The sequence below is a fragment of the Rhinatrema bivittatum genome, chromosome 12 (genome assembly GCF_901001135.1).
Source record: "Rhinatrema bivittatum chromosome 12, aRhiBiv1.1, whole genome shotgun sequence".
NCBI classification, from domain to species: Eukaryota; Metazoa; Chordata; class Amphibia; order Gymnophiona; family Rhinatrematidae; genus Rhinatrema; species Rhinatrema bivittatum.
In genome coordinates this window covers 51294605-51314031 of record NC_042626.1, presented here as the reverse complement: position 1 = coordinate 51314031, position 19427 = coordinate 51294605, and the positions used below count along the sequence as shown (strand labels likewise).

At 44.0% G+C, this 19427-nt stretch overlaps 1 protein-coding gene across 1 annotated transcript in view; it reads right to left on the bottom strand.

Annotated features, from left to right (window-relative positions):
- The window catches only part of CNTNAP1 (contactin associated protein 1), a 166281-nt gene that overhangs the window by 135663 nt on the left and 11191 nt on the right, over positions 1-19427 (bottom strand). Inside the window, exon 2 of the mRNA XM_029573972.1 lies at positions 3369-3470. Within this exon, the coding sequence (XP_029429832.1) occupies positions 3369-3470 (102 nt within the window). The remainder of the gene's footprint in view (positions 1-3368; positions 3471-19427) is intronic.

The following is a 19427-nucleotide window of genomic DNA, read 5'->3' as shown; positions in this document are numbered from 1 at the left end:
GACTCCCAGGGCCGAAACTTCAAAAATCTTTTTTAGTTGGACTTCTAAATTACGATCTTGAAGATCTCTGAGGGCTGTTGCACTCGTTACTGGAATAGTAGTCTTTTTGGTGACCGCAGATACAGCAGCATCAACCTTAGGAACCCGTAGAAGGTCTAAAGCATCCTCAGGCAGAGGATATAGCTTATCCATGGCCTTGCTAACCTTTAAGCCCAAGTCAGGAGTGTCCCATTCCTGAAATAATAAGTCTGTGACTAAAAGATGAAAGGGAAAAGAGCGGAATGGCCCACGAAGACTAACCATGACCGGACTAACTGAGCCCATAAGAGAGTCCTCAGGCGGGGAATCAATTCCCAGTTCCTAAAGAATAGCAGGAATGAGCTCCTCCTTCCTAAAGAGAGACTGACCACCTTAGGGTCATCGCCTTCGACCACGTGAGAACCCGGAGTGGGCAATGGATCCTGACCCCGGCCAGAATCAGGATCCTGAGGAGGATTGCCCATTGGGTCATCCTCGTCTGACTCAGAGGTATCAGTAGAAGTCTCTTCTAGGGGCCGAGACACTGGAGTCCTAAGAGAACGTTTAACCTTAGGAGGCTGCCTTCCTTCAGAGGACTTTGCCCTTTTGGATGCTGATTTATGAGAAATCCCCTAGGATTCTTTTTAAAAGATTTTCTGGCTTTAAATGCCTTATGCAAAAACAAAATGAAGTCAGAAGAAAAAGAAGAAGAGGAGTCTGAAGTTCTCTCAGGACTCTCCTCACCAGCAGCAGCAGAATTTTCAAGAAAATCGCCTCCCTCAGAGGTCAAATGCTGTGGAGAAAGAGGAGGAGGAGAAACCCCTCCCCCCTCCTTTGGGAGTGTTGCAGCGTGAAACGAGCCCAAAATGCCTTCCGTTCCTGCACCAAGCAGGAACAGAATAGCAGCAGAAAGATTTGGGCGCTCCAGGTGAGCAGAGCAATGGAGAGAGGATAAAACGGCACCGCCAGCTGCCCCTGAAGATCTCTCCCCCCAGGGAGGCAGGAGGAGCATAGGCCATCACGGGACACTCTCGCCCATGCGCCTCCACACGCATGGCAGGCCGGACCACGTGGCATTTCTCAACGCGAACCGGCTGAGGAGAAAGAAAACTGAAATAAACAAACCTGCCGAGTGCCCGATGCAGCGAAAGGTAAACAAAGTCCGACCGTGAGAGAATACTGCCAAAAAAGTTATTAGCTTTGTTTTATTTAAATTTTTTTTTTTTTTTATATAACCTGAAGTCGGGTCCTCTGCTCTGCAGGGTAAGTGAGCCAGGCTCCCCAGTATCACCCCAATGTGCTGCAGTAATCTGGGCCGAAGGGTTCTCAACCCTTAAAGCCAGGCGCCTCTAATACCAGGGGGGATGGCCCCCTCAGGACCTGCCAACCCCCTGGGAGGCTAGGGTCAGCTTACCAGCTAAGCTGACTGTCCTTCAGAAAACAAATCTTTTTTTTTTTTTAACTAACTTATTCTAACTAATTTAAGTAAGGAACTAAAGTTCTAATTCACAAAAAACTGTCTTTTTTTTTTTAACTAAGAACCTGACTGTAGGTTTTGCACCTCCACCATCTGCTGGAGGCAGAGAAATACTGACGTACTGTAGGTGCACCTCATGGAAGGGACGGGGTCAGTTGGAACTTTCTCTGCCTCCATCTGCTGGTGAGTGGACAGAACCCAGGAGTCTGGACTGATCTGGGTTCGTACAGGGAATGTCCCTTTAGAATAATTTAATATTTAAACATAGGTTCTTGCAACTGCAATCATATAGCAGCTACAAAGACCCGGTGTTTTTGGAAATCTGCAACTGCTGGTGTCCCACAGTGGGCAGAGAGGGTATTAATTTCAATTCATAGAAGCTTCAATAACTGGCACTACTGCTGGTAAGATTCAAACTTGTGCTAATTCAGTCCCTTTTTGTGTCCATTACCATGTGTCCATCATATGTGCACATATCTGCTGATGACGACTGCATTATAGTATACAGAACATCATAAACTTGGAAAGGTGACAAGCACGTTCAAGAAAACATAAAAAAGGATGGTTGCACTATTTCAATACAAAACAAAAGTGACATTTTACAATAAAGGTTTGCAATTTATATGTCAACTTGATAATTTATTTTTGTACTTGGTAAATTTGATATTTGTATATAGTTTAAATATTGTTCAAAAATAACATGAAAGGTTTTCAATTTAAAAAAGCTGATCTGCATAGTTAGTGGTGTGGATCTTTATGCAAAACTGACACATAATTGCAGCAGAATTTTGAAAAATCTGCCACAGAATTTGCTAACTCCTGCTAAAGAGTCTTTAAAAGTCTGCCGCAGGAAACCAGGGGCTATAAATTTTTGGCTCTATCTGAAAGACCCATGTAGTTTAAAGGCTCTATTTAAAAACAAGCAGTAAAAAGATGCAATGTTCTAGAGAGCCTGGATTTAACTCTATCAGGTGCCAAAATGTGCCTCCTCCCACACCCTTGGAAAAAATCACTCACTGACTTTCAAAATTATAAAATATAACAGCCCACACCTCCATGCACATAACTTCATATGTGGCAGAGCCAGGACTAGCCAATGTAAAGTATGAGAAATGGGGAAGGAGAGAATCCACAACACATTTTCAGTGCAATCCCAAAACTCAATGAAATTGGGACAAAAAAAAAAACACAAACCCAGAAGATTCCAAGGTGATAAATTTAAATTACAATTAGAATTTTAAAAAATAAATAAAAATAAAAAATAGTCCCACCAACTCCAGCCCTTCCAAAATCACAAAGGGCTTCTGGAAGGGGTGGCCAAGATGGGCAAGTGCTCTGGATGCCGAACGGGGGGGAGGGGGGGCCAGGCTACCAGGCCGTCCGTTTGAGTCGGTCTACAAGTACACAAGCATAAAAAGGAAGGGGGGAGTGCCAAAAACAACATCTGCTCGAGATGCCGTTTCGCCCAGCAACTACTCTGCTTTCAACGCATCAGAGAGGGTTTCAGCTGAGAACGACTCCATAACACCAAGCAGCGGATCTCACCCGAGATCTTACTATACGGCCAGCAGAACGATGGCAGATCGGCTGGTGCCTGGTGAGCAGATAACAGAAATGAGAATTACTTCAAGAGTGCATCTTGCTGATGTACTCCTGGGCTCCCATGTTTCTCACACTTTTAACAGAAAGGGATAACTCAATGTGAGCAGAAACACAACCCTTAAAAGCAAACCCCCGCCCCCCCCCCCCAAAAAAAAAAGAAAAAAAAAACTGTGTGGCTGCACAGGCCGAGTTAGACAGAGAAAACTAAAAACTACAAAGATTTTTGTTGGAAAGCTTCTCAGAAAATGTATCCTAAGGGAAAGCAACTTACCATACAGCCTTCCAAGGGTAGCTGAATAAAAAATGGAATATCTTGAAGATGAGAGAAAAGAATAAGCATAAAGAGGAGCCACCAGTTCATCGTTGCATCTTTCTGAAAGTAAAGAGATGGTATCTGATTAAACAAAGGCAAGCTGCAGGGTCTGGAGCAGAGGCCAGGTTTCCCAGAAGTTCAAATATCTTTCACCCTCAAGAGTGACCACAGAGTACCATGTCAAAGAGGGGTGTAGTTGATTTTCCTACTGAGCTCCATAAAATAGCAGGATTACATCTATATGTGTGCAGGAGGACAAAACCAGGGCTGGCTCAGCTTTGACCCGCCCCCACCCCCGTCGTGAGATTCTTTGGTCATCCTATTTGTATGACGTTCTAAACCAAAAGACCAAACGTTGAATAGGTTTTTAATTTAAAAAAAAAAAATACAACTCTGCTCCATGGAGCTTAAAATCCAAGTATCTGAGGCAATGGGAAATAAAAGTGACTGATCCCAAGTTCATTGGAAGTGTCACACAGTGAAAGCTGAGCTTGATCTCACGTTTCCTTGTTCCTAGGACATTATTTTAACCATGCTAAGCCATTACTTTGCCTTCTGCCACGAACTCCACATAACTTTGAGAAATCACCCCTAGACCTGATTTAAAGGTTACACAAAACTGAAAAATCTGCAAAAGTGCAAGTATTTTGCATCTCCACAATTATTAAAGTTTATTTTAAAAAAAGGGCATCAGAAACTTTTCCAAACTCTTTCTCCATTACATAACTTTCAGGGATCAGTCACATTCCCCATGCTACTGACCAGTCCCAAGGCACCTATTAAACCTTTCTTTCATCCACCTTCAGTTCACCAGACATCTCTATATTTTACTTCCCTTTTTAATGTCCATCTTTGCTTCATTTTACTCTCACTGCTTTTTCAGCCTGCCCTCATACATGCATGGACACAGACAGACCCACAGACACACCCCATCATGGGGCTGATGCAAAACAGTGCGCTCAGCCGAGTGCACTGTTTATCCAGTGGTTGGACACACGATTTGGACGCGCACCCACAGCCCCTTATACTATAAGGGGATTAGCACGTCCAAAACGCACATCCAAACACACACACACACACCCCCGCGAAACTAATAGCGCTCATCACATGCAAATGCATGTTGATGAGGTTATTAGTTATTCTCCCCAGATCTTTAAAAAAAAAAAAAAAAAAAAAAGTGTGCCCGGCCCACACATTTTTATGCTCAGAAATTAACACCTGCCAGTGCAGGCGTTAATTTCTGAACGGCCCAAAAAAAAAAAAAAAGTGTACAGAAAAGCAGAAAATACTGCTTTACTGTACATCCAACTTAATACTGTGGAGATATTTTATTTTATTTTATTTAAGGTTTTTATATACCGGCAATCATGAGAACATATCTTGCTGGTTTACATGAGACGGGAGTGCATTAAATACATCAAACTAGAACTGAGGTGACCGAAGGTACAGTTACAATTAACAAGGGTAGCAAAACTTGGTGAAGAGGAAGAAATAGGAAAGAATAAATGGTTAAACGATATACAACGATATATTAAGTTGGAAGAACCAAAAGGTTTAAAAAAAAAAAAAATTGAGTGCCCATTTTCCTAACCCTTTGACAGCCACCTCTCCTGGGTGCCCATTTGTCTCTACCGCCTCCTTGGCAGCGCGACCCCCCTCATTTACATATTGAATCGCACACCCAGGAGGAGAGCTGCCTGGGCACCATGAGTCTATGAATTAAATTCTCACTCTCAGACTACTCGAGCTTCTAAAGTACTTACAGTAAATTAGTCACTTTCCTTTAATAGTTCAATACTTTAAACTAGTCAATTTTCTGGATAAGTGACTATTCTCCCCCCCCCTCCCCCCCCACCAATAAAATGTAACTTTAAAGTTACTACTCTTAGTGTGAAAGCACAACGTTTCCAGTAAGAGGCCGTTTCTAAAAACTGTAGCATGCGGGTAGACAAATATTTTTGTGGTTTAAAAAAAAAAAAAAAGTGATGTTTTAATGTAGCACTCAAAGAGAGTTTTTGCATATCCATTAGTTTCATTTCCATTTATTTCACCTCTGCAGGATGTCCAGACATTTAAACATGTTTGCAAATGTGAACTCAAAATTCACACTGAAGTGATGCAACTCAATGCTAAGAAGACGAAAAGTAATTTAAACAAAAATGACTAACTGCAACTAATAAATTTTGCTTTGAGTAACTTGTCATTTTAATAGGGTAATTTTTATAATGCAACTGACAAGTTTGGAGTTTTGTTTTTTTTGTTGTTGTTTGGGTTTTTTTTGTTTTTTTTAAAAACCATCTTGCTTTAACTAGTGTAGCTCTCTCCTCCAAATCTCAGGCACTGTCTTTTCTCACAGGGACCAATACCAGCTGCTTCACTTTTAACCCACACAAATGCAATTAACTGGCTCCATGTCATTAGATTTGGTTGAGCCAATCTGGGGTTTTTTTCTCACTGCATCTAAAAAAATTTTTAAAAAATTTAGAACCAATTGTTCATAGATGTAATCCTAGCGAAGAGAGGACTGAACCTATCCAGGTGACATGGATCCAGCTACCATTGCAATCTAACTCCCTGCCTCTGATGACCGAAGGGGAAGGCAAGGGGGGGGTCCCCTGGGTGGCCAGAGGAGTCAAGCAGAGGACAAGAAACAGCAGCAGCACGCACACCAGGAGACATCCACAGCCAGCCACTATAGTACCAGATCTAGAAGTGTGAGCACCAAGAAAGGGCAGGCACATGAGAGACAGACAGGCAGAGCAACTCAGCAGCAGAAGAATCCAGAGTCCCATACAGCCCTGGTCATCTCCAGCCTCTACTCCCCGGAGCAGACAGACAAGGTTGGCATATAAAAATGTTTCCCAGGAAATATAAAAAACTGTGAGCCTAAAAGGTTCCAGGACCCAGCTACAGAATCCAAATAAAGAGGGTCAGTCATGGGCTTCCTGATTCCCCTCAAAAGGTGAAATTGAAAATCTAAAAAAAAAAAAAAAAAAAAAAAAAAGTGAATAGGATTCCAGCAGCCACTCAAGAGTCAGGAACAAAAGATCTGCGCCTCAAGGGTGCGAAAAGAACATAGTAATGTACACAGTAAATGATGGCAGATGACGACCACAGAGGCCCATCTCGACTGCCAAGCAAGGTATTTAGGGTTGTAACTGCTACTCCCGTGCTTCACTTCCATCCTGTTGCAGTCAGAACTGGAGAGAGTGAGAAAGGGGGAGAAATTTACAGCAAAGAAATAAGGAAGAGGCACGAGAAACATGCTGCAAAAGCACAGAGGAACTGGGACCCCTTTCACAGATGGACTGCAACCAGATTTTGTGAGGTTATTGGGCGGGGGAGGGCACTGTTCATGGATTCTGTTACCTTAGGATGATGCATTTTCTCTGTTTTACACTAACTGTCGCATGAGAAACATTTTATCATTAGTCTTGGTTCCAACTGAACAGCGGCCTTTCAGATGTCAAATTTCTATGTGTTACAGCTTGTGTTTCTTGTTAGCACCTACTCCCTTAAAACCGAAATGACTGGAACCTAGCACCACCAAACTTTGTAGACAGGTAGGTCCAGGAAAGGAAAGAGGGTGGGAGGGAAAAAAATATATCAGACTTTTCCCCTATTGGAAGTAGACAACTTGAGGGAGAAAATTACAGCTAAGAGAAGGGAGGTATGCAAATTTGGCAATTTCCCCATAAGAAATGCATAGGGGTAGAAAAATGGCAATCTAGAAAAGTCATTCTTTCTACTGGTTATATCTTCAAAACCACATCACAAACAAGCTTTATTTCAGGAAACTCATCAAAGCTTATGTAGCAGTTCACATATTTGACCACATAGTTCTGCAATCAACAAACATCCAAAAGCCTGAAGCTGCCGACACATTATTGTATACAGACTTGAGTCTGACTTGCCCAGTTTTTTCAATCCATGGAGCCACAGTACACATCATAACCTTCAAACACCGGCATCTCATCTCCATGATGAGATGCAAGCTCCACGGCAACTCCAGGTTAATTTCCTTTTTGCAAAATTACTGCAGAAAAAGTCCATCCAATAGCACAAGGGCACCTGCTGTACCCAACAACCAAAGCATCTAATTTCTAATGCAAGAGAAAGATTTGCTTTAACTTACAAATGTTCTTTTTAGCATGTGTTATGAAATAAAAATGTGCTTATGTATTTGATTTTGTCTATGACACCAACAAGGCAGGTGTGACCAGCAGATTAGCAGACAAATAGAAAACAGAAGTGCAGAAGCCACAAATGGGGAGAAATTATAAAAAAAAAAAAAAAAAAAAGAGACGTGTGGCCAACTGGAAACCCAGTGGCCACCCGCTGAAGATTATACAGAACGGGGCTGGCAGGGAGTCCAAAATCCGCCAATCAAAATAGGAAAGGCAGTCGCTGGTGGCCAAGATTTGTGGGGAGTAAAGAGAGAGGAAGGAGTATGGGGAGTGGAAGGGAGAAAGTGTGCATCCCACTACACTCACAACCCACCTACCCCATTCTCCACCCTCACATAGCAACTTGGAAGACACACACGCACACATGCCCAGAGCTTCTGTAACACACCCATGCATATCAGGAAGTCATAAAACATGCTCTTTAAAAAGGATGGAAATGAGGTCACATGATGCAGTGAACCCGGATAGCTGTTTGAAATCGGGCTCCGGGTGCTGCCCTTGCATTATTAGCTGTAAACAACGTGCAGTTACACTTCTTTCAAGCTCCTGTGTTTGCAATTGGTGGGGAAACATTATATGGACAGATTCATAACGAGATCTTCAAAGGTAATGTCCACCAGATTGGCGAAACGGGAAAAAGAACCCCCCCTCCCCCAACTGTCTGAAACTAAAATGGCCACCACAAAAGAAAATACCTGTCTGACTCTGACTAGACACACAAACATCACAGACAGACAGAAGCGGTCGTGCACGTATTGAGTAGCCGGTCTGAAGGAATATCCACTCAGATTTCTAGAGCACAAAACACGATCGCGGACTTTGGATCACGCTGGAAAGGAGAGTCAGCTTGTTAGAGGATGATTCCACTTCAGCAGTAATGAAAATACAAAGTGTTGAAAAACTTATTGTGGAACAATCTGCAAAAATCGATGATATGGAGAATAGCTCCTGCCACAAAAATTTGCAAGTGATGGGAATTCCTGATTCGGTAGAGGAGTGACAATTAAAATCGTTCTTGGAGACAGGCCTAGCTGCAGGTCTGGGGTTCCTGGCGGCCAGTGAGCCTATCATCATTGAGCATGCATGGCGGCAGGCACAGTCAGACCACGAGTGGTAATATTTAAATTGTTCAACTTCGCACAAAAAGTGGAAATACTGCAACTCTAACATAAGAGACAAGAGTTACGGATCTGTGATCAGCAAGTTTTATTGTTCCAAGATTGCTCGCCAACGGTCTCCACTAGAAGAAAAAGAGTTTGCGCCCGTATGCACGGCTTTAAACGCAAGGCAGATCTGGTTTGTGTGGCTCTATCCAGCCCGGATGCGTATTTGGTTCCAGAACAAGACTCATAGCTTTGAAGCAGCGGCCGATGCTGAAGTTCTTCATGGAATCTTTACCTCTGTCTGGGGAATGAAGTGCTGGCTATGTCGATCGTGGTGCATGATTTGAAAATACATAGCAGCAAAGTATTATTTTGATGCACATTGAGGGATTAATGCCTACAATTTCCCACCGAGACTGAGTTCAGCTGTACTTCTGAGACTTCCTTGATGTACAGTTTCAAGGTTCTAAGCGCATTATGCTAGCAGAAGTTAGTAGCAGTGGACACTAAGCGGATAAGTTGTTTTACGCAGCTTCATTGAATATTTTTGCTCAGTTTGAATTGGATAAGTTACCCAACTCTATGTACTTTGTTAACAAATACATCTGGGGATGTTATTACATTATACGATAGTAGAGCGGGGGCTCAGATGTGTAAGCTTACTGTGTTTGGTATATATTGTTCGTACTTAAGATTCCATTCTTTATGCAGGGGCAGCACCCGACCGCAACTATCTGTGACCTTGGCCTTCTATTTTTTTGAGGGCATTCTTCTCGGGGATGGGGGGGAAGGAAGTCTACCTTTAGATGTGTGGATGTAAGTGGCAGGTGGTTTTCAATGCCTAGACCTCAAGAAACTAATCTTTTTGGTGGTAAAAAACTTTGGAGTACTTACTATTTATATACTGAGAGGAGACTGGGACTCAGTCATGGACAACCCGATCTCCTTGGAGTGATATCGTTCCTGTTACTATATTAGGCAAATGAGATTTGGGGCGGGGACCCTTATTGAATGCATCACTTGGAATGAGGCAGGGTTAGGGACCCCAGTCAAACAGGAGAAAGTATTATTGCAATTAAAGAGACTCAAGGGTAACATCATATTCTCACAGGAAACACGTGTGTTAGACTGGGAGCATAAGAAGCTTCGAAGTCACTGGGTTTCACAGGTATTCTCTGCACAAGGTACTACTATAAAAGATGTGGGGTGGTGATTCTGATTCATAAAAACATATTTTTTCAAATGGATCAAGTGAAAATGGAGCCGGAGGGTAGATATCTGTTGGTGAGGGGAAAACTATTTCACACCTTGAGACTGATTTCAGATTTTGGGAAATTTTCAGGATTGAAATTGAACTTAAATCTGAGGGGTTAGATTTGACAATGTGTTTAGAGAAAGGTTGGCCTGATTTTCCTTTACGTTGGGCAGGGGAGAAAATTAAATATTTGGGGGTCATGATTCATTGTGACCCTAAGCAGTGGTATGCATGTAATGTACCTCCTTTGATTTGGGAGTTTCAACAGAAAACAGAAGCCTGGATGGATCTCCCAATATCTACCTTGGGGCCTGTGGCCTTACTGAAGATGATTCTGATCCCCAAATGATTTCCATTATCTTGAGACACCAGGATATTAAGATGTTAAACTTAGGCCCGGCGACACGCACAAGCCCTGGGATGCGCGTGGCTGCGCATGCATGTTATAAAATCGGGCATAGCTACTAAAATCTGGCCCTTAATCTGTGCCCGCTTTATTTGGAGATCCAAAAAGGTGAGATTTTCTATGGACAAATTTAGCTACCCTAAAGCAGAGGGAGGCATGAGTTTCTCTCATATTAAATACTAAGATACAGCATGTCACATGGGCATCCTTGCTGATTGGTTAAGAGGACGTAATAATTCTAATACCATAGACATAGAGGCCAATTATGTTTCCCCGCTTCATTTAAAATACATACGACATGCACAGGCTGCTTCACTTCTGGCTCCCATTTCCCAGTCTTTTTATTTTGGAACATCAGTGGCATTGGATCCATAGTCAAATGGTATAAATTGTTGCAAGCCATGGAAAGATTTCACATGGACACTGCAGGAGACTTGCTTGAATGATTTAGAACATTTCAAGTTAAAACAGAAATGGATAGGACAGTTTTCTCTGCCTCTTCTGGTCAGATAAATCTATATTGATAGGGAAAGACTGGGGGCATATATATATATATATACCCCAGTGTTTATAATCATTTTTTTTAAACTAAATGAGTGAACTTGTTGACAAATTGAAGTCATATTCCAATATTGCTGGAAAATGATTTCAATGGTGTTGGATATTGAAATAGATAGGCATCTCACTAGGACCTCTAACCCTTCAGACAAGAGGCATAGCATTCCCTAAGTCAGAATTTAAGGCTACAGGATGTGTGGAGACACTTACATCCAATGGAAAAAGATTATATACGTATCTCTAAGGCACATGACTCGCAATACAGGCTTGATTGACTTGGGTAGTCCTCAAACTTTCACTGTCATCGTTATATTTAACAATTCTAATGATTTACAAAGACTGGAATTTTTGCACATTGTTGCTCAAATGGACACAATCAATAACTTTATTGGTTACTTGGTCAAGTCACTAAGATCACAAATAATATACTGCTGCACAAAACACTATGGGCCGGATTTTAAAACCTACGGGCGTCCATATGCGCGCACTACCCGGCACACGCACATGGACACCCAATTTTATAACATACGCGAGCAGGTGCGCGCATGTTATAAAATCGGGGGTCTGCGCACGCAAGGGGATACACACTAGTGCATCTTGCGCACACCGACGCCCGCAACCTTCACCCTTTCCCTCCCAGGCCGCTCCAATTTAGAAGCGGCCTGTGAGGGAACTTCCTTTCCCCCTAACCTTCCCATCCCCTAGCCCTATTCTAACCCCCCTCCCCCCCCCATTCTTTAACTTACCGTTTGCACCTGGCTTTACGCGGGTCGGGCTTTGAAAATCTGGGCCTAAGTTCTTGACCAGATCATATCTATCACAGAAGCATGTATATCTGGCCTGATTTGCTAAATCAGAACAATGAATTAAATGTGAGTTGGTACACTTAGGAAATCCTTTTGGACTTACGTTAAAATACAAGGTTTTTGGAGGAAGATATTTATGGATCAAGTTCTTGCTCAGAGACAATTTTAATGCCAAAACTACTTTATTAGGGGGACCTCTCTTCTCTGTCCAGGCAATATGCTAAAAAAAAAAAAAAAAAAGTTATGGCTCTACAAGGAATGGCATGAAGTGGACACTTGGGCCACTGTGACAAGGGGATATAGACATTACATTGAAAAAATAGTTGCTGACAGTATAGGTGATGAAGATGGGGAGGAGGAATGTAAAGTATGGAGGGGTTGTTAAGGGGTAAATAAAATATTTGTACATGTTTATGCAGCATGTAAAAGAACCAATTACATGTTACACAATATTGTAAACGCTGTATTTTTCAATAAACAAATTTAAAATAAAATTTCTGAAGTCATAAGAACATAAGAAAATGCCATACTGGGTCAGACCAAGGGTCCATCAAGCCCAGCATCCTGTTTCCAACAGTGGCCAATCCAGGCCATAAGAACCTGGCAAGTACCCAAAAACTAAGTCTATTCCATGTAACCATTGCTAATGGCAGTGGCTATTCTCTAAGTGAACTTAATAGCAGGTAATGGACTTCTCCTCCAAGAACTTATCCAATCTTTTTTTAAACACAGCTATACTAACTGCACGAACCACATTCTCTGGCAACAAATTCCAGAGTTTAATTGTGTGTTGAGTAAAAAAGAACTTTCTCCGATTAGTTTTAAATGTGCCCCATGCTAACTTCATGGAGTGTCCCCTAGTCTTTCTACTATCCGAAAGAGTAAATAACCGATTCACATCTACCCGTTCTAGACCTCTCATGATTTTAAACACCTCTATCATATCCCCCCTCAGTCGTCTCTTCTCCAAGCTGAAAAGTCCTAACCTCTTTAGTCTTCCCTCATAGGGGAGTTGTTCCATTCCCCTTATCATTTTGGTAGCCCTTCTCTGTACCTTCTCCATCGCAATTATATCTTTTTTGAGATGCGGCGACCAGAATTGTACACAGTATTCAAGGTGCGGTCTCACCATGGAGCGATACAGAGGCATTATGACATTTTCTGTTTTATTCATCATTCCTTTCTCTTCTCATTGTATTCCTTTCTCATTGTATTCCTTTCTCTTCTCATTGTATTGTTCCACTGACCAGATGCCCTGCTGCATCTGGTCAGTGGAACATTTAACTTCCTTTGCCTTAATCACATTTAACTTCCTTTGCCTTAATCACGGCTTTCAGTACTGGTTATGTGCATCAGCTTTTCTCAATTTCTTAGAGACCCAGAAATAAATACAGATAAAACCAACTCTGTTGCTATCTATCTGGATTTATCACCAAAAAAAAAGAAATAAAATAAAGGAAAAACTGGGAGCTATTTTTATATGGCGCAGTTAAAAAGTGATGTCCAGTGGCATCGCTCTCATGCACTACTGCAGAGAGGATCCAGGACACATTCAAATTTTGGGACTGGATTTCCAATCCTCTGACCAGCCGGGACTGAGGGCACTATCCAGACAACATCCATGATGCCCCCCCCACCCCTGCCCCCCAAGAGGGTGGAAGTCTGGCTGTCGTGTCGTGGCAATACCTGCAGACTGGCACAAGAGCACACATGCACCGGCTCTAAAGGGAGCTGCATTCTGGTATCTCTCGGCCACAAACAGTGACTACGATGACCAAGCCAGGGAGAAGAACGGATGGCAGGCAGGGATGTGGTAGTTCAGTTGGTGGGGAAAATTCCCCCCAAAATTGCTAATGATGGGGGTCACACCACTTAAGGCAACTGTGGAAGCAAGAAGCCCCATATGGAATAGTAAAAACTGAACTGTGATTTAAAAAAAATTGGCTAAATACACATACACAAAATGTGTGACCATGAAGGAGGTTTTCTGAGCAATAATTTTATTAAAGAGCACAGGATGCTCGTGTTTTCTTACACTGCTTAACCATCTGGATCACGGATCTGATGCATGGAAGCAAGCACTGCACAGCACAGCACAGATACTGAGGGGGCAAGGAGACAGCTGATAGCATGGACAACTTTGCCAAGGATTAACTGTAGAATGAATCATCATATTTCGAGAATTGCTTTTGGAACCAAACAAGCAGAATTATCCGATTCGCCTACAGTGATCTCATGTCTATGTTAATATGCAAGATGTTCTCGGGTATATTTTGAGACACCCTCCCCCCCAATTGTTATTCATTAGTGATCACATAGGAGCTTGTGCACAATAATTTTTGTTTTTATTGTTGAAAGAGTAAAGACTATGAAAGACTGTGGAGCAGTGGCCTAATACAGAGGTTTCCAAACCTGTCCTGGAGGACCCCCCCCCCCCCCTCTGCTGGTCGGGTTTTTAGGATATCCACAATGAATATGTAAGAGATAAATTTATATGCACTACCTCCATAGCATGCAAATTTATCTCATGCATATTCACTGTGGATATCCTGAAAACCCAACTGGCTAGGGGTCCTCCAGGACAGTTTGGAAACCACTGTACTATAGTATAACCTGCATGTATCTGGTCCATACAGCTTATAAGATATATGCTTGTCCACCCCCTAACAAATGCAAGTATGTTTCAGTACACATGAATATCAGCAATGCATTGAAAATGCATACCTTTTCTACCTATTATATATAAATATATATGAGAGAGAGAAAGAGAGAGAGAGAGAGAGTTTGTTCTCGTAAAACCCTGATTGATACACAGAGGCAGGTATTATTTTTAAATATGCAGATCTATTTGAAATCACCAGTTTGCAGATTCCTCCACCAGTTCACCCAGTCCATTTCCAGTTCAGCAAGACCCTCCTAGTACTTCATCTTGAGCTTCTCCCAGTTTGCCCAGACCTCCCACCCAACAATAGCAGACATCAGATGATTCTGAAATCCTGTGCACTAGATAATTACGTTGCCTACTGTATTTTTGTAAATGTCTTATAAAATAGCAATTTGTGCATGCAATTTTGGCCCCACCTGGAATGGCCCTAGACTGCCCCTTTTTTTTGCACAGGTAAATGGTTCATGCAAAACTGAAAATACATGCACACTTTGTTATGCACACTTTTTGTTATGCACCCCGTCCGCGCCTGGGCTTGCTCACCTCTCTGGTTCCACAGCAGGTCCTGGGTTGGCCTCCCTAGCAGCAGCTGCAAGCTCTTCCAGGCCTCAGCGTTCCGTGGCGGCGATTGCCGGGCCTTCCACTGCGCACCAGGCCTCACGCCGGAGCTTGGCGTCCTTGGTGGCGTTGGCCACACCCCTACGCGCACGTAGACCGCCCGGCCTCTTATAGGGCCAGAGGCGGGTCCTAGCTCCATGGCGCACCCTGATTGATTCCCTGATATAAGGAAGTCCCTGCCTGTACTTCCTTGACTTGGCAATAGGGTTAGTGTCTTACTAGATTGTCACCTCATCTGAACCTTGTTCCAGCCTTGTTCCAACTCTCGTTCCAGGATCCTTCTGTTCCAGTTTTGTTCCTGCATCCTAGTTCTCCAGCGTTCTTCTGTTCCTGTTCGTCTGTCCGCCTCCCCAGGTAGTACCTCCGGACTGTCTTACTGGTACTGACCTCGGCTTGCTCCTTGACCTGCCTGCCTGCTGACCTCAACCTGTTCCTTGACTTGCCTGCCTACTGCCTGCCTTCTGACCTCGGCCTGCCTATGACCTCGTCTGACCTCTGGAACCTGACCCCTGCTTTGTTGACCACTCCTCGGACTGACTCCCGGATTCTGACCTCTGCCTGCTTGACCACGTCTCCAGATTCTGGCTCTGTTCCTAGCCTTGTCGTCACCATCTCTGTTCTGTTCCTCCCTGCTCCATCTGACCTCCAGTCTCGAACCTGACCGCACTCCTCTCCTGTCTGTGGGCACACCGGACTTCCATCTCTCCAGGAGACCCTGCGAGGCCCATCTAGCAGCCCAGGTCCCTACGGGCTCCTCCCGGGGGCTTCCAGTGGTGAAGCTCATCCTAGCTTTTGTCTCCTCCAGTGCTCCGCCCCCTGGGGGCAGGTGCTTCCTGGTCCCTTCCAGGGAGCCGTTCTCCTCTGCTCCAGGACAAGGGTCCACACCCGAGCGCACACTTTTGATATTTATAAAATACCATGTACATGAGTACAAGTTACTTATATGCATATGCAGTAATGTTACGCGTGCAACACCTTTGAAAATTAATTCAGACTGTAAGCCCTCCAAGGATAGGGAAATAACTACAGAAGCTGAATGTAGCCAGTTTTGAAGTATCATGAAAAGTGCAACACACATCAAAAATCATAATTTCACAAATCAGTACAATGTGCTCTGCAGATGTATGCCCATGAGAATTAAATTTGGCAGCAGAAACTAGGTGCACACAGTTTTACAGCACAATCTCCCTTAAATCTGCAGCCATTGAGGATCTGTACACTCATGAGGCGACAGCTGACATTCTCCTGTGCTTAAGCTATTGTAAGTGATTATAATAGAAGCCACTACATACACTACTTACTGGATTAGATTAACACAGTGAAATGTTATCAGTCCTAACAAGTTTCTAGCACTACTCTTAAAATAATGATCAAAAAAAAAAAACCAACCACTATGCACAAGCAGCAGTATTTACATTTTAAATCTTCCTGCGTTGGCAGTATTCATAACAATTATTTCCCCAGTGGGAGGGAGTCAGGTGTCAGGGTATTAACCACCGCTTCCCTCCCTTCCCATACTGTACAGTTTCTCAGACACAGGCCAAGAAGAAACTATCCTGAGCCCAAGAACAGACCTTGCAACATTTCAACTTAGCCCAAAGACCAAGAAGACAGCAGATTCTCTGCAAGCCGTGACAACATTCTCACCAGTCCAATGGAAAATGTATGTATGTATGTATGTATGGTGTAGTGCATGAGCCTTCAAGATCATTTAGGTCTCTTTCTCAGATGAGAAGAAGGGACCCACAAGAAGCTTATGAACTCAATATGAAAACTGGTTCTTACCTGCTAATTTTCGTTCCTGTAATACCACAGATCAGTCCAGAAAAGTGGGATGTACCCAAGCCACCCTACACTGGGCGGGAACCCGAAAGACCCGCACGAAGCACACTCTCCCCGAAGGACGATTCATCAGAAGCCTTAACGTCCAATCGGTAATGTTTCGTAAAAGTGTGAATAGACTACCACACCACCGCCCTACAGATCTCCTGAGGCGACAGTAACTGACACTCTGGCCAGGAGGTAGCCTGAGCCCTAGTGGAATGAGCTCTGAGACCCAAAGGCACCTGACGCCCTCGGGCTATGTATGCCGCGCAAATGGCTTCCTTAATCCACCGAGATATGGTCGCCTTTGACGCTTTGTCCCCCTTCTTTGGGCCACCAAAGAGAACGAACAAATGATCAGAATGTCTGAAATCATTGGTAACCTCCAGATAACGCAATAAGGCGCACCACACATCCAAAATATGAAGGTCTCTGTTCTGAGAAGACTCCCGGGACCAGTTAGGGAACCCCGGAAGCTCCACAGCTTGATTGGCGTGAAAGGCTGAAACCACCTTAGGGACAAAGGATGGAACCGTACGTAACGATACCCGATCATCGTAAATCCGAAGAAAAGGATCCCGACAAGACAGCGCCTGAAACTCAGATCCGACGGGCCAAGCAAATGGCCACCAAGAAAACAGTTTTCAAAGACAGATCTTTCCAGGAAACTCCACGAAGAGGCTCAAAAGGAGCGCCACATAGAACTCACAGGACAAAATTCAAACTCCAATCCGGACACACCGAATGGATGGGAGGGTGCAAATGTTTGACACCCTTAAGAAACCGAGCAATATCCGGATGCGCTGCCAGCAAACAGCCGTCAAAGTTTCCCCGCAAGGCACTTAGAGCTGTAACTTGTACACGAAGGGAATTGAACGCCAAGCCCTTAGCGAGGCCCTGTTGCACCCGAGGAACTTGCACCGCTAAAGGGTTTATTTATTTATTTATTATTTATTTATTTATTTCTTTTGTATACCGACATTCGATCGAAATATCACATCGGTTTCCAGATAACAGGTTGAATAGGGCGAGAACTGCCCTATTTTACATTGTAACAAGATAATTAATTAAACAATTAATACAAGAAACATTGTAACAGCTGAATATACTTAAATGTGGGTATAGAGAAATGGCCTATAGCCTATATACAAAATGTACAATATGATTTGGTTACGAGTAGAGGGGGGACAGGGAGGAGGGAGTGCAGGGAGGGGGAGAGGGAGGGAAAGGAGGGGGGAGGGGAGGTGAAGGGGGGGAGGGGGGGTTATGCGTTAGTGCAGGGTAGTAGTCAAGCGGAGAGGCTTTCAAGAACATGTATTTTAGGATGTTGGGGTTCAGGAGGGAAGGCTTTTAAGAACAGCCATGTTTTGAGCTGTTTTTTAAAGGCTTGGGGTGAGGGTTCGTTTCTGAGAAGTGTGGGGAGGGAGTTCCACAGGATAGGGCCAGCAGTTGAAATGGCTCGTTTGCGTGTTGCATAGAGGTGAGCATTTTTGAGATTTGGGATGGAGAGGAGACCTGAGTTGGAGGATCTGAGAGTTCTTTGTGTGATATATGGTTGGATGGTGTTGTTTAGCCAGACCATTTTGTTGTTGTTTATTTTTTTGTGTATAAGGGTGAGCGTTTTGCAGGAACGCTGATGACACCACGTCTCAAAAAAAGTTTCCAAACTCTCACATAGGCCATAGAGGTGGCTGGGCGTCTCGCCTGTAGGAGGGTGGAAATGACTTGTTCTGAATAACCCCTCAAGCACAAACGTCGCCTCTCAAAAGCCAAGCCACGAGAGAGAAGCGATCCTCCCGATCCAAAAATATGGGCCCCTGACGGAGCTGATGCGTTAGATGAGCCAGCTGAAGTGGACCCTCTAGAGCCAAGTGTACCAGATCCGCGAACCATGGACAACGTGGCCACTCTGGCGCCACCAGAATCATTCTTCCCGGGTGCCGCTCTATGCGATGGAGAAGCCAACCTATGAGGGGCCAAGGCAGGAAGGCATACAGCAGAATTCCCATGGGCCAAGGACACACGAGAGTGTCTATGCCCACCGAGCCTTGTTCTCGGCGGTGGCTGAAAAAATGAACTGTTTTTGCGTTTGCCTACGTTGCCATCAGATCCAGCTGAGGAGTTCCTCGATCTGGCGCAAATGAGATTCCACGCCTCGAGAGATAGTTCCCATTCCCCTGGGTCTAGTTGCTGACAGCTGAGATAATAAGCATGCACATTCTCTATTCCTGCGACATGGAATGCAGCAATGCCCTCGAGATGGCACTCCGCCCAGGTGAACAGAAGACGTGCCTCCAGTGCTACAGCGGGACTTCGAGTTCCACCTTGCTGGTTGATGTACGCCACCGTTATTGCATTGTCCGAGAAGACTCGCACCATTCTGCCCTCAATCCAGGGAAGAAACGCTCGCAGGGCCAGACATACAGCCCTGGTCTTGAGCTGGTTTATGGACCAGGATCTTTCCATCGCCGACCACAGCCCTTGGGCGGACCTCTCTGCATACACCGCCCCCCAACCTGAGAGGCTGGCATCTGTGAAGATTATCAGCCAATTCGGAGTGTCCCAATCCACCCCCTGTTCCAGATTGTCCAGTGA